General features: G+C 36.2%; 1 protein-coding gene and 1 long non-coding RNA gene across 2 annotated transcripts in view; one reads left to right on the top strand and one right to left on the bottom strand.

Moving 5' to 3' along the window:
• sfl (sulfateless) overlaps positions 1-16,775 on the top strand; it is a 102,778-nt gene that overhangs the window by 68,194 nt on the left and 17,809 nt on the right. The window contains exons 4-9 of the mRNA XM_053746249.2: positions 3,846-4,098; positions 5,005-5,167; positions 6,867-7,073; positions 8,457-8,634; positions 10,430-10,675; positions 12,201-12,363. Coding sequence (XP_053602224.1) covers positions 3,846-4,098; positions 5,005-5,167; positions 6,867-7,073; positions 8,457-8,634; positions 10,430-10,675; positions 12,201-12,363 — 1,210 coding nt within the window. The remainder of the gene's footprint in view (positions 1-3,845; positions 4,099-5,004; positions 5,168-6,866; positions 7,074-8,456; positions 8,635-10,429; positions 10,676-12,200; positions 12,364-16,775) is intronic.
• Positions 13,739-16,621, bottom strand: LOC135309737 (uncharacterized). The gene is made up of 2 exons (XR_010369923.1): positions 16,139-16,621; positions 13,739-14,384 (listed from the first exon to the last, which is right to left on the bottom strand). It is a non-coding gene; the product is annotated as an uncharacterized LOC135309737 (long non-coding RNA).

The raw sequence follows: 16,775 nt of genomic DNA, 5'->3' as shown, positions 1-16,775 counted from the left end.
GCGCCCCGGGCTCTCCCTATCTCGCCTAGTTCTCCATTAAAGCTCCTCTGTGTCAAAACGACTTAATTACTCCACATTAATTCGTTCGTTTTGACATAGTTTCGTTCAATGCCCCAGATGGCTCTTCCCCAACTATCCGTGTGCCATCAATCAATTACTGTTATTGTCACAATAGAACTTACCGCGATTGTTTTACGGCCAAATGCCTGTACGTTTTAAGTAATGTCTTCCATCCCAATTAGCCAGATTAGTTACCTAGTCGATGAAAAAAATGCTTAATCACTATATTCTTGAGAGACAACAAAAAAAGTACTTATGGTTTTAAGTATTACTGTTTAATTTAAGAGCAACGTAATGTTATATTTCGCTATAGCATGCGTGGTTAACTTTTTGCGTGACTAACTGATGAACTGACAGTTATACAATTATTTCGATTAAGTAGATTATCGTGTAGTACGAGTAACTTGGGTTAGGGGACCCTATATACTAACACATAAGTTCGAATGTGAGTCATAAGCAAAGTTAGAACGCGTGCATCGAAAATATTTTACAGAATTTCCACGACTTGATAACAGGTACTAGGTGTTTTGTTTTGTTGTCCGATTCTAAAACCCACTTGACTCTTTGTGATGTAAAGGTTAGCACCGTTTATTGCTCCCGCCCGTCGTAAACTCGGCTTTATAGTGGTACGAGAGAGCAAATCGCTTTTTTAATAGAGCACTAATGGATATTCTGTTGCCCAATGCCCCAAAGGCAGCCCTCTGATAGACCCTTCACCCGCCATCAACGCAGTTTGTTAAGGTCGAATTTAAACTTTTGATTATCTTTGTATTTGTAACAAAATTAGTGTTTTGATATATTTCATGATATAACTGTCAGTTATATTTGAATATTTGACTTTTACTACAGCCCACTCCACTTAAAACTGAGTTTGCGAGTAGAGGAACTTGGCAATGTTACCCATAATATTGCCAGTAAATGTCGTTAGTTTAGTTAATCATAGTTTTAGCGCTTTCTACCATCATCTCTTGTTTTAGTACCTAATCGTTGACTCACTACGTTATACTTGGCCTAATTTTAATGTTCATTATTTATTTTATTGATTAAAAATGCAATGTAATAGATTTAGCTTACTAATATTAATACAGTAGTTGTTAAACTACTCCATGTGACCTTTTCGTGGGGACTCATATTAAGAAATATGTTCCGATCCCCAACACAATACCTTTTCTCCATGCATATGCAAAGTCATTGAAGTTCGGAAGCAAGTTGAACGTCGGCGGGGCTTGACTAATGAGTTAAACCGCTCCGTAGTCGGCCCATGCACTATAACTGGTGTTATCTGAATGAGGAGATCGCAGGCCGCGACATTGTCCCACTTATTGAACTGCCTCGCGCCCCCTTATCGCGAATTAACCTCTTATTCAGTTCAAGTACACAATTTTACGTGCTCTAATTTATACCCAACGCTCTCCCAGTTAATGGCAGGACACTAATTAAGGTAATTTGAAACATGTTAGCGCAGCCGAAACGACCGATTGCCCTCGCGTAGTCGTTTTATGAACGAGCATAAACAAATTATTCGCATGTCGGCAACTTCCCAACTTCGGCCCCAGACCGTTATCGATAGACCGTCCAATTTGGCCGGATAAGGGAGCTATACTATGAACAAGTTTGCAACGAGTACACCGTGCATTAGGAGCCGGCGTACCAGTGCAGCAAGAGTAGATAAATGCTATTTTCGAGTTCTCGTTCGGTAGTTCGCCCCGGTTTCTAGTGCTCTCAGCCTGCCAAATTGCAACGAGCCTTAACTGGAGCGAAATGAATAGACCTTCCTATCCTTCCATACCATGCACTTGCTAACATCACTTTTCTGCCTACTGCCCGATAATTTATTATAAATATCTTCCAATTCAATTGCTACTTTCAAAGCTATTTTTGGACGCGGACGAATTCACCTCATTCTGATAGATAAATTGAAAAGTAACCCAAAAGCAAATGTTTGGACATTTTCAATTTTCGATATTGCCAATCAAACCCGGTCGTTTGTTCGCCTTAGTAACGTAGGCTTTGGCTGCTATTTAAATTCAACAATTTTATGACAAGGGTCGACAATCATTGTCTTGATTAGTATTTGGTTAAGGGTATTATTATTCTCCTGCTGTGCTACTTTTGTTATTTATAAAGGTACTACTTTAAATTATTCGTTTTATTAATCTCGTAGAAAGAGTCGTCAGGTCTCGACCTTACGACGTAATAATAAATCAACACTGACACTGGCTCGCAAACGTAGTACAGTCAACAGCACATCAACCTACCCAAATTAATTGCAAACTTGCCGCTATTACCCCGCCATAGAGGTTCAAGCAGCGTAACTTGATGTGCTGTTAACTGTACGTACGTATTAGTTTGTGTATGTATATATGTGATAACCAATATGTCATAAAATGCTTCGATTGAGAAATGCTCATTAACATTGACTTCTTGCCGGAGGACATGTATTTGAAACTGAGAATCATAGTTTGCTCAGTTCCTAAATTCATTAGGACTTAGAAACTGTGTCTGAAGTTTGTACTGATCGATCGCACGTACAAGATTTATAAAAAATATTTATTTCAATATCCCAATACAAAAAAATTTTGGACACCGCTCCGATTTAACGAGAATTGTATCTACGATTTATGCAAAATTTTGCACAAATATCATATAATATATCCTTGCTTGGTGCTCAATGTCACTCCGCCAGCGACCTCTTTGCCTTAGTATTGATCTTCGCAACAAATGCGCAGAAACAAAACTTTACTATTCTACAACTAAAACAAATCAGCTTTCTCGTGGTGCATTTGAATTTTATATTACTTCAATTTTTAAAATTTGTTTTATTTAAATATGGTTCAATTGACCTTTGCACTCTAGATTCGAGACGATTCGCGTATTATTTAGGTACATATTTTATTTCTTATTCTTTGCTCTATAAACTTTTTCTTTAAAATATCTCTTTAAGGACTTGAATCAATATATTTTATATTTTTCCAAGGCCCTGTAGCAATCCAAGAACAAGTGTATTAGTATGCAAGCTTTGTTTGTTATTATCGATATGATCATCTTTAAACTTCTAGCACAAATAGTATTGTGTTAATTTCAAGTCTTGAATTTGTATTATTATACAGGTAATTTAGTTTCGTTAGACCTATGCTAACCACTTGTTGGGATCGAGACAGATGAAAAAGAAGCCTGAGATCTTTGTGCGTAAATAAAGGCGTGTTTAAAAAAATAACAAGAGTTGTTAAAGGGCTATGATTAATGAGTCTAATTAATGAATGTGCCAACGACCATCATGTCAAATGAAATGAATTAAATTTATCCGGCACTTGTTTTCGGGCCTAGATCCAATTTTAACTGGCGTGCCAGTCGACTCCTTTGAACTGGCGCGAAATTTATTTGGAAACGTCGCCAGGCGTGTCACATTAATTCTTTAACGTCAACCTGGAAGCGATGGCGTGCTCCAGTTTCAATGGTAAATAACCTCGTTTAATTTATTATTATGCAAATAAAGAAAATAATTGAAACTCCGCCGACATTCGATACTCGTATCATGGATAAACCGATTGTGAAGGTTTATGCTGTGAATTATTTAAAATACTTTATCCATGATAATATTTATTTAATTTATTTAATATATGATTGCATCTCTTCTTGCCTTTGGGATCAGTTCATGTGATTGACGATTCCCACATAGTACGAAATACGTTATGCTATAATATATTTTTAAAAGAAACAAACCTCGGTCGTCGGGAGCGTAAAAATATATACGCATGCATATTATATGCTGCTTTGTTTAACAGGTACAAGGTGGAAGTAGCAGGCAAGAGCTTGCCCGTCCTTACCACTTTGGACAAGGGGCGCTACGGCGTCATCGTCTTCGAATCGCTGTCAAAATACGCGAACATGGACAAGTGGAATAGGGAGCTTCTGGACAAATACTGCCGGGAGTACTCCGTGGGCGTTGTGGGGTTCGCTACCCCTGGTGAAGAGACTTTGGTCGGCGCACAGCTTAAAGGGTTCCCTCTCTTTATGCATACCAACCTTAGGTTGAAGGTAAAGATCATTCAGTACTTTTTTACAAGACTTTACTTAATTTGTTATACACGTTGTTGTATGTTATATACGAGTTCAGATGAATCTCGCAACCCAATTTTGAAGTATATATCCTCAATGGCTGAGGAAAAAACAACCGAAACGAACATGTTTTTTTTGTGTGTTTTATGCAATAAAATCTCTTTGACCAATATACAAGCTTGTGTCAAAAATTACATTATTGAATAAAATCTTATTTATGTAATTATACTCTAAGCTAGTTGTATAAATTATTAATTTGAACCCAGGAAGTAATATAGAGATACTCACGGTAGAACTTTCTTATCAAGTAAATTCAATGTAGTCTAATACAAGACACGTTGATAACTTCCATAGCATAGATTTTAACTACGTTACTCAGAGCTAGCAGAGTACTTGCTTAAGTTGCTATCTAAGCGAAGCATGGGCTCCGTACCCAAGGCTTGCCAAACAAAACCCTGTTACTAAGGGCAGTTAATTTGTTATTATTTAAGCCCCTATTAGTATTCGGGCTATTTAGCAGACGAATCAACTAGATAAGACGATATACATTTGAAGTAGACAAACCACGTTTCCTTTATATTTATACTATTTTATGTGAAGCTTATAATATTTTAAATTTTTACTATATCTGTTCAATATTGAGATTACAAATTTAGATGTTATGGAACGCATTCCTTAGTAACATTTTTATTGTATTTAACTTAATTAAAATGACAAATGTTTCTCTCTATCAAACAGCTCCGTAACACACGTAACAAAAATTAAAAAGCAAAACCTGTAAAGGACGTAAGTCCAACTGTTCACATATTCGGTATTTTCTTACGTTTTATTTAATTAAAAAACCCTAAGTAATTTTGAGATATCTGAACGATTTTATTAATTTAGGATGCCACACTGAATCCCGCGTCTCCAGTGCTCCGGCTGGCCCGCGCTGGTGAGACCGCGTGGGGAGCCTTACCTGGTGACCACTGGACGGTATTCCGAGCTAACAGCTCCACGTACGAACCCGTAGCGTGGGCGCTGAGGCAGGACGACTACGCTTCCACTGGTAAGCAATAGATTATCCGAACGCTGCCACTAGTTGTAAAATAACCTGAACTGATTAGGACAGTATTACGACGTGTTTGATGTATAACTACATAATTGTCCAACTTTTAAATTCAAATTCAAATCATTTATTCAGAAATTAGACCTTCACAGGCACTTTTTCTCGTCAATCTTTATATTTATAGTTATTTCTCACAAGCTACAAACTACTGGCATTTCGGAACGACCACTGCTGAGAAGAAATGCCGAAAGAAACTCATTTGAACAGTGTTGGTCCCTATCATATCATATCCCTATCTTTTAATAGATATTAGAAAATGTCCGAAATCCAAATGTCCTCATGTACATTTTCAGAGTTTAATTTCACTTCTCGACATCTATGTAAGTATAGCAATGCCACATTTAAAACTGGTATAATAAAAGCAAGAAGGTTACGAAAATTTATATTTCTCTTACGTCTATAAATAAGCGTTTATTTTCGTTCCGCACCTGAATATTGTTTTGACTCGTTTCCATTGTTTGTAAAGATACAAAATGAAATGAAAAAATAATCTTATTAGCACTCATTGAGCGAGTTTTCTCGTTGACATTACAATGTTCGTATAAAGTTCTTTTTATTTCTGCGATCGTAAAATACAGGTGGGCTCAAAATATGCTAGCGTGTTTTTGGTTTCCATTAGGGAACAACCCTTTTAGCAGTGTCCTCTTGTTAGGGTTCGTTGTGAAATTAGTGAACCTCAGCCGAACTCCACCTTTGCCGTGAAATGGAAATGTTCTGCGATGAAAAGGAATATTTTGTGCACTAACACGCTGACACAAAGTGCTACGTCTGCTCGTTACGCGCGAATTTTAAATTTCACCTGAAATATCCACGAAATTCAGCCATTGAGATTATTTTAATATTGTTTTATTTTATTTTATAGGTTTTTAACCCAAAGATCGTGGAGCTTACCTTAGTTCCATTTTCCGATATTGTACTATATCAGATAATTATATAATTAGATTAATAAATTTTGGAAAACAAAAATTCATAAAAACACATACTTTAGTTACAGTGACGTATAACGTAAGTTTTAGAACTCAACTATCAAGCTGAAGCAAATTCAGCCTCCTCATAATTCATGGGAATACAACATTCATGGGAAACGAAATACTTTCGGGAATGATCGTGTTTGCGCGCATATGCGGGAATTACCGTAACTAATTAGGCCATAGGTACTGCTGAACTATCGTACGTCAAAAAGACGTATCTGGCTTTTTTTCGATATTGCGTAATATACATATTTATAATCACCTTTTGATACTACGATACTTTCGAAAATTAGCTTTAAAAATGTCAGATGTGCCCTTATTCCCCATGACGGCGGCATATTGGGCGTGAGTTATATCAATTAGCGATATCGGAAACTATAATTAGGGCGACCGTAACCATTGTATGATGTTGTGTGAACAATTGCTTAGGGTTGCTGTGTAATTTTCATGTGTTAATAGCTAGTTTACGAGTGGAACGTTTGAATGATAGTTCTTTGCTTAATATAATTGGACTTTACAATTGTACTTTATTTATGCTTCATATTGTCTAGGCTGGGCTAATTAAATATATAAAGACCTTTTAATGTTTACTAGTTTTGCTACTCTTAAGGATTTTTTAGGAATTACTGAAAATCAAAATTTATTTATACAGCTATCTCTGTCCACAGAAGAGAGAATACCCCTGGCAACTGTGATGCAAGACCACGGGCGCTTGGATGGTGTACAACGAGTACTATTCGGGTCGGGCTTACAGTTCTGGCTGCATCGACTGCTGTTCTTGGACGCGTTGAGCTACCTGAGTCATGGTCAACTCAGCCTCAGTCTCGAGAGGTGGATACTCGTGGATATTGATGACATCTTTGTTGGAGAGAGAGGTAATAAAAACCAAGTTTTTGTGAAAGCACACAAATGCCATCCTGTTGTCATAAATGCGAAAGTTTAAAAGTGAGTGGGATGTTTGATAAAAAATCAAAAATTTAATTTGAAGTATTTTGATGAAATTTGGTGTACTGGTAGAATATCTGGAATATAGAGGTACATAGTACACATACGGTCGTGGTATATTAGAAGTATTTTGAGAGTATTGTGAGAAAACCATTTTATCCACCACAAAACCACATCTTATATTAATCTTATATCAAAAGATCATAATATATGGCCATAATGGCCATCATGTTCGTTCAAAATGTCAAATCCGGTCCTAATCCTCTACATATTACAGCGTAACTTCTATATAGGAATTGATTTAGGCCTAATACAGCTCCACCCGGCAGATTAATCTCTGACCGACGGAAAACGGTGACGTGTACCACGCGTAATGAATAAACTTTAAACGGTTCATTTAAGTTTAAATGGAGCGCTATTTTGACGGCTGACGCTACATGTACTGACGGCAGCTGCATCCGACAGACTGCGAGCTTGAAATTTAAATCTCAGAATAATTGATGCTGCTCTTATCCTGCTACATGGTTTGATATTTAAGAAATTCAGTAATTTGTTCCTATTAGTTAGAATGTGCTTTGTAATATGTAATATCTGTACTGCGAATTTAGGGTTCGTTTGATTCTATAGTAGTCTGGAAACGATTTAAAAACAATTGAACGACAATACCTAAATACTTCGTATAAATAAACAAATGTTAAATTATATTTACTAAATAATATAACCAATCCAAATTGTAAAAGTTGATCAAGAAAAGGGGTTTTTAATAATTTACAATTGATATCTGTTTCTGAGATTGGAAAAGTATAGAATGTTAAAATAGTTTTCACGACAATTATTTTACACATATACACACCCACCCGCAACCTATTTTTACTCACTGTTCTATTCTGGACTCGTTATACGAAATGATCTTCCGGCTCGATTTTATAATGTTACTTCTTCGTAACCCGGCGGCAAACATTTATCATCGCGTGAAATCTTTGAAGAAAAAACAACGAGAGTGTAGATTTTTTTTAATATGCATTCTAAATGAAAATTTTAGAAAAATACCTGAATTTTGACAGAAATCTAATCGCATTAATCAGTGTAATTAAGAAGTGTAGAATTACGCAAGGTGTGCAGAGTTGCTGGGCAGGAAGAATTCCTGCGGAGACGTTCAAAGTATGCTGCACCTTTGTCCACTAATCTCAATCGAGGTCAGCTTTGCTAAGACAACGCCGAAAATAAACAAAATGGATTAGAGCCTACCTCTAAATTTGTTGTTTTATGTTGAATGAGAAAGCATTCGCAAATAATAATAATTTGTATCAAAGGTACTCGTCTTCACGAAGAGGACGTGGCAGCCCTCCTGGCTTCGCAGACGGCGCTGCAACGGCTTGTACCTGGATTCAAGTTCAACTTGGGCTTCAGCGCCAAGTACTACCACCACGGGACCACGCCCGAGAACAGAGGCGACGACGCGTTGCTCAAGAACAGAGAGCATTTCACTTGGTAAGTCGTGTTACTTATTTTCATAATGAAGCAAGATTCTTTTTTTTTCAGTACTACCACGAGAATACGACTCAAGAATAGACAACATTTCACTTGGTATGTCAAGTTTACCACTGCTTACTCGTATTTAACCGTTCTGGTATACTAGTTTATCAACGAGTGATTCTGATTTCTTATATTTATGGTCAAATCTAGCATCGCACTATCCATTTAAATAATTTAGACATTATTTATATCTAGAGAGGTATCTAACAACTTACTACTCAAGTGAGGATAGCCATTTCTCACACGGATGCTTTTGGATATAGGTAGGTCGAATCATTTCATCTTAAGTCTACCATCATGTAAAGTGATAATATTTTTATGAAACCAATGTATTCTAGCGCAAACGCACCATAAGTCAGGCTCTTTGAAATGTCAACAGTACAAAGGCCCAAGCCGACGACAGTCACTTTTCAAAGCTTATCTTTATTGGTAAAAGGACTTGTGTATGTTACTCGTGTATAGCGCCATATTGCTATTGTGTACCCGCTTGTATTTTCATGATAATATGTCATGTATTTCGTCTGTTGGATAAAAACTATTTTCTAATATGAGGAAGTGCCAATGTAACAACAAAATTATGCATAATTTTTACCCGGGAAAGTATCAGAAGTTTTTTAACAGTTGAAAGTTTTGACAAACTAAAAATTACAATCCATCTGTCATTTTGAATTAAAGGAAGAGAAAATGCGATTGTTGAACTTGTCAACACAATCTTTTCCTTTACCTAACTTTGTTATCAAAGCGAATCAAGAACGTGATTGTAGTGCACGATAGTTGAAAATCTAAAAAGTTTCGTTGCAGTGTACATAGAAGTCTGTGCCATGTAGATGCGAGCTTACGCCAATCCTACGTGTAACGATGAAAAAGAAACTTTACGACAAAACGTAGTACGGGCATTGACTCTTCCATTTTCAATATTCCGTACCGAAACGCTAACAAGCTCGTCACACATGTATTTACCTTTTAGAAAATTGTTTACTAACGTTGTATGTATTTGTACAATCGATACGCAGAAGCGATACTTGTGCCACCTTTGAACTTTTAGTATCGGTTACATACCTTACCTTTGAACTTTTAAATACGATTTATAGGTATTTTACGTCCTTGTTGAAGTTAACGTTTGGACGGAAGTTATGATTTCCAACCATACTTTAATAAAGTTCAGTTCAACAAGTTATATTGCAATCAATTCAGTCACTGTTAAAATTGCTCTATTACAGCTCACTCTATTCGATGTTCACTCGAGTTGACATTCGGTCGCACACGATTGTTAGTTACGATTTTAATATAGCGCTCGCCGTGTTATCTCCCTATGTAGCTAGCCCGGAATTTCGAGGAAGCGTTAACGAGTTTTATTTTGTTTGTTTATTAACATGTAACGAGCTTGACGCGAGCGTAGTATTTGTCTTTTTATCCATCTGCACTGCTCTGTTGTCAGCGTATTCTGTTTCTGTTATAACTTCAAGCGAATAAAAAGTAAATCTCGAAAATATACTAGTGACTCCGGCAGCTGCATTTTCACTCTGAGTTTTATGACCGACCTCTTTATAATGATTTAAGTTTATCACTAAAACAACTTTATAGTGAATTAAATTGAGACTGTTATTATGAATTTATTATTTTAAATTCACGCGGGCGAAGCCAAGATCAAAATGCTAGTAATAAATATACTAATATCATTACAATCTAGCCAAACAGCAATAAGCAATTTTACACTGACCTAGTTTTAAAGTAATTTATAATTTCCTAGGTTCTGTCACATGTGGAACCACCAGCAACCTCACCTGTACACGAACGTGTCCCAACTGGAAGCTGAGATGATGCTGAACAAGCAATTCGCCATCGAACACGGCATCCCCACCAACTCGTGCTACTCCGTGTCGCCCCACCACTCCGGAGTGTACCCTGTGCACGAGCCGCTGTATGAAGCCTGGAGGAAGGTGTGGGATGTCAGGGTTACTAGCACCGAAGAATACCCCCATCTTAGACCGGCGAGGTGAGAGATTACTTATTTTTACGTGCGGGGTGCGCGAAGTGAATGCGAGATGAACATAGTTAAGCTATTGACTATCTAACTTTATTTTTTTATTTTTTGTGAATTTTACTTTATTCAAAAACATTGGGCGAGTAATTGAATATAGCTACAGTTTTATACTTATAATTAAAAACTACTAACGTATAATTAAAAACTACTAACGTAAAGTACGAGAAGAGCTGAACCCAAATAAAGGAATAAGCAAGAAGAAGAAATAAAAATACTAACTGTGGCACGCTGTGACGTATCGATTCATTTATTTCTTTTTAGATTTTTTAGTTCCATCTTAATGTATACTTTATAACTGTCTGTTGAACACCAAACAAAACAGCGACATAATTTTTCATCGAAAACTTCGCCCTCATTCTTTTCTCTCAGACCTATTTACTCCCTTAACTCGTAATTAGAGCTGTAGATTAACGCCCGCATATAATGCATAACAAATAATTGTCTAATAGCGTATCTACTCACCACAATGACAACGATTATGCTTGCAATAAGCGTAGCAACATCGGTCTAAACTAGCACAAACTAGTTTCGACCACAGACTCGCGAAGATACAACAGAGAGCATCTCTGGACACAACCGCAGACAATGATATTCCAATAATTGTGTTACTACCAATATGCGCATGCAATCGTATTGATTAGGGCTCGCCGGATGCCGTTTCAATCTGCAACATGTAGCAGTTTTGTATACTTTATGTAATGCGAACATTCAAAATTGGAATGCATTTGGTTTCAGCTCTGTTGTTTCTGTACCAATTCTTATGTTATGTGGACTGTATTGTTGATTAAACTATAAAATACATCGCCGACATTGATTCGATATTTAAATTATGCACATATGTCATCAAATATATCAGCTAGTAATACAAACCTAACTAATAAATTACAAATTATAACAGTCATAATGCCTATACGTACATATTATTAACTGTCAGTTGAATGAAAAATGGGTGTGCGGGACTCCGATGCGAGCTTTGACACCCGTCCTGCACTTCCGAAGCGTGATCTACATACCAATTTGAAATCGGTCATAATGGTACTGAAAAAATCTGTTCTATGATATATGATATGATACTACTGTAACATTGCAAGTATATCGATGCCAACATATTTTTATATGATTTTTATTTTGTTTAACAATCGTATATTTATTCAAAATCCGCTAGGTATATGGTGCATTCGCATACGTTATGTATTTTATGCTTTTATAATCAATAATCTAAATCTTACTCAGTTTTTTAAATTGCAGCAGATAATAATTCTGAAACATACAGTTAGAAATTTTAAAGTAGAACTGTATTTTTTTTCCTACTAATACAAAAATATCTACGAAGTTCGAATTTTAAAACGTAATGTTTTTTTTTTAATTAGCCTATAGTTTTTTATTAGCCATTGCTAGGAAAAGGCCTCTCCTCTACTTTACCATACATTCTAGTTTATCTAATGTCTTCTAGTATTTACTTAACTTTTTTCTATAGGTTACGCCGTGGCTTCCGCCACCATGATGTGATGGTGTTGCCCCGGCAGACTTGCGGCCTGTTCACACACACGCTGCTACTGGAGAGGTACCCGGGCGGCAGACAACGGCTCGACCGCTCCATACAGGGCGGCGAGCTCTTCCAGACTCTCATCAACAACCCGGTGAGTGCTCTAAGACATCGACTCTCAAATATTCAACAGGTTACGCCTCACTAATAGCTGCATCAACCAGTAGGAAATCTTATTTTTATTTCACGAAAAATTCTCCAGCGAGCTCTACAACAAGCACTTGTTTTATTTTATTATAAATGTTCTTTTTTTAATATTGCTCTACATTAACTACTCCTAACAATAAAAAAATCAGACATTAATCTATTTTTTTTTTTTTCTCTTTATTTTTTTTTTTACAGGGCTTTTTCCTTAATGGCATGTCAGCCCTATCGTACCCTAATTAAGAGATCTACTTCTGAGAAAATATAAACACAAACTCGTAAAATTTTCTTGCAACTATCGAGTTAGGTTTTGACAATATTGACTGGGCAAGTCCCACATCATTGTAGTTTAACATTAATTCTCTCACTAGTTGATCCCTTTCACACTTATATTTAATACAATCAATGAGTATATGTTGTACATCTTCTAAAACACCACATCTTTCACAGTTAGGAGTATCTGATTTTTTCATCATAAATTTAAACTTATTACATAAATAATGACCAGAACTAAGTCTAAATGCTACTTTAATTAAATTTCTACTAAGTTTTACATTACTAAACCAAGGCACTTGAGGAGGTTGACTCTGTAGCGTTTTATACCAAATTCCTTTCTCCAATGATCTACGGTTAAAATATTCTTTCCATAAATTGTAGGTAATATTTTTGAATTTAGAAAACTTTTCTACATAATCCGGTGAAATAGTAGTGCTAGAACCACTGGTCCTTGCTTCTTTTGCTAATGAGTCAACCTTCTCATTGCCCACCAAACCTATATGAGATGGAACCCATTGCAATCTTAACTCAACATCGGTTTGAACTACTTCATACAAAAGTGCCAAAATATCGTAGGCTATCGATATACCTCTGCTATTTCCAGAGGCGCATCGAGCCAGGTGTTGAAGCGCACTTTTGCTATCAGTGAAGATGACACATCTTTGTATACCCAGCCCTCTTATGTACGATACTGCCTTTAAAATTGCAATGAGTTCAACGGACATTATAGACAGACAGGGATCGACCTTAAAACCTTCAGAGAAATTGGTGGTGCAGTCGTAAAAAGCCGCACCTGCCCCTTCATCACTTTTCGACCCGTCAGTGAACAACATGTGCCATCCACGATATTTCTCTTGGATTTCATTCATTATTTCAAACTTGAGGACACTCGCGTCGTAAGACGCTTTTGCCTGTTTGACGGCTTTTAAATTAATCTCAATCTTGTACTCTATGCTTGAGACCCAAGTATTCAAAGTAAACATTTCCAGAGGAGCAGATGAATGGATAATCTCATGTTTGGTTTTTTCATAACATTCTACTAGCAGTGGTTTCTTTTTTTTCTTCCAGTATTTAAATTGACACAGAGTACTTAACTTATCAAGAAGGTTTACACTTTCGTTTTCTGAAATTGATTGAAATTTCAAACAATGTTTGTATGTCAACTGAACTCTTCTTATATACAGGGGAGGTATACTTAATTCACTCTCCATCACATGTATGGGCGTGCTCTTAAGGAAACCTCCTATGATTCTTAAAGCCTGATTTTGAACCTTGTCTAATTTTTTTAAATGTGTTTGAGCACTATTTCCAAACAAGCCACTTCCATAGTCCAGTCTGCTTCTAATAAGTGATAAATATAATTTTCGCATATGATTAGGATGTACTCCCCAAGATGACCCTGTTAGTACTTTTAAAATGTTCAAAAATTTTAAACATTTTTCGCTTACTTCATTGATATGCTTGCTCCACAGTAGTTTTTTGTCCAACCATAGTCCCAAATATTTTATACACTCGCTGGAAGATAATGTCACCGAATTTATTTTAACATTGGGTACCAGCTGCCTACGACCTCTACTGAATACACATAGTTTTGTCTTACTTGAAGATAGCTCCAATCCCAAATCATTTAAAAGAGATACGGTTACATCCAAAGCGGCTTGAATTTCATCCTCACAACAACTGAAATCCTTATGACTGAAATACAATACAAAATCATCTGCATACTGACCAACAATAACATTTTGTATTTGCTGACAAATTTTATAAGTGGCCAAATTAAATAAAAGAGGAGACAAAGGGTCACCTTGCGCTAAGCCTCTATTAGTCCATCTGGTAACCATTTTATCCTTATTTTCATTTGGCACCGACAGGTGTCTCTCGGTAAGAAACGACCACAGATAATTACAAATATTAGCCCCAATATTAAGTTCATCAAGCAAATTAATAAGCTTTCCTATTAATATATTATTGTAGGCATTTTCTACATCAAGGAAACAAGCTAGTGTTGGTTGACTTTTAGCAAATCCTATTTGAATATAAGTGACAAGTCGTGAAAGGCAGTCTAAACAAGAATGTCCACGTCTGAATCCTACTGTATTTACGGATAGTATCGATTTTTTCTCACTGAACCATTCGAGTCTTCTTGAAATCATGGCGTGGAAAATCTTACAGATACATGAAATCAAAGATATTGGTCTTAACTTTGGATTTTCTGTCACTACACTACCTTGTTTGGGGATAGGAATTATATTAATATCCCGCCATTGACGGGGTACATGACCAGTACAGAAAATGTCATTAAAAATATTCAATAAAAACAACTTCGCATTATCAGGCATGTGAAAAATCATGGAATATGTTATTCCATCGTCGCCGGGAGCTGTATCTTTTCTTTTCAAGCAGTTTTTAAACTCACTCAACGTAAATTTAGAGTCTAACTGTGTATTATTACTCGTAATAGTAGGTTTACTTAAATATTCTCTATTAGCTACGAAATCAGGTGTAAGAGAGCATAATAACTTCTCCTTATTTTCGTCAGATATATTTGATCTTTGGTTTTGATATCCCTTAATCCAACGCATTTGCCTCCACATTTCCTGAGGAGACGTTTGCCCATCTAAATTGTCACAGAATTTCTGGTAACATCTGAACTTAGCATTTTGAATACACTTTCTGCTTTCAATTATTTTATTTTCCAATAGTGAAAGATTCGAAGGAGTAGGATTACGCCGAAATTCTTTTAGCGCTAATCTACGTTGGGCAATAACTTTAGAGAGATCAGAGTTCCAGTAGTCCCTTGGCTTAAATTTAGACTTGGGATCTGTACATACCTTCTTAAAGGGAATATGCTTATTGACGGATTCGTTGACCTTCTCAAGAAAATAATCATATTTTTCTTGAATATTTTCGAAATTGAGGTGAGGTATACAGAAAGTATCTTTTAAATGGTCCCTATAAGCCTCCCAGTTAGCACTCTTGTAATTCCTACTTTTAACAAAATGAATATGATCCTGATAACTCAAAGAAGCTTTTACAACAATATGATCACTACCTAGATTTTCGTTGCTTACTTGCCATGTATTATTAAGTGCAATGTCTGAAGAAATAAATGTTATGTCGGGTGACGATTTTTGGAGGATCCCGTTGACGAGTTTAATCCTTGTTGGACTTCCATCATTTACAGATATAAACCCGTTCTCTAGTGATGAGTCCAGAAGTTGATTTCCCCTTGTATCAGTCTTATATGACCAATTAGTATGATGGCCGTTAAAGTCCCCAGCGATTATAGTTTTCTTTGAATACAAAGAGAATATACTATCCCAATCGGAAGGGCCAGTAGCGACAGTTTGCGGGCAGTAGATAGAAAACACATTTTCCAAAGAACTACAGTTAAGAATTTTGATATGCAAAATTTCTATGTCCGAGTTAGTTAAGTTCAAAGGACATACCTGTACTGAAATCGATTTGTGAACTATGATGGCAACTCCTCCATAGGTATCAGGCCGATCCCTTCTGTAAATATTATATCCGTGGATCTTCAAACAGGCTTCAGGCTCTAACCATGTTTCACTCAAAATGGCTATGTGTATTTTTTCTTGTTGCAATAATGTTTCAAAACTTGCCAATTTGGGTCTGAGGCTTTGTGCATTCCACTGTAATATATTAATAGTAAAATTTTTAATAGGTCTATCCATTAAAAAGTTTAAAAATTTTGCCTAACATCTCTCCATCGGTAAACATATCCTTTAAAACAACTTTACATTGTTCAACAATCAACTGAAGCAACAAAAAAATTTTTTCTCCCACCGAAACATTAGACAATAATATATCTTTAAAACGTTCAAAAATTATTCTAAACTTTGATCTTCTTTCTTGCTGAGTTGCTCGTTGTGATTCCTGTTTTTTATTATTACCCATTTCGACTTCCTCGAATTCCATAGCACATTTTTCCGTGTTGCAAAGATTTCCCTTCGTTTCTTCCTTTTTTTTATTCTTTTTGTCGTTTTTCTTCTTATTATATGAGGCAGGAGTTTCTTCACTATCTAGTCGCGTTTGCTGGACCATTGTTTTAGCCCCTACAACATT

The sequence above is a fragment of the Plodia interpunctella genome, chromosome 6, assembly GCF_027563975.2.
Source record: "Plodia interpunctella isolate USDA-ARS_2022_Savannah chromosome 6, ilPloInte3.2, whole genome shotgun sequence".
In the NCBI taxonomy this organism is placed as follows: Eukaryota; Metazoa; Arthropoda; class Insecta; order Lepidoptera; family Pyralidae; genus Plodia; species Plodia interpunctella.
Note: the sequence above shows the minus strand (reverse complement) of the source record. Positions and strands in the feature narration are given on the sequence as shown.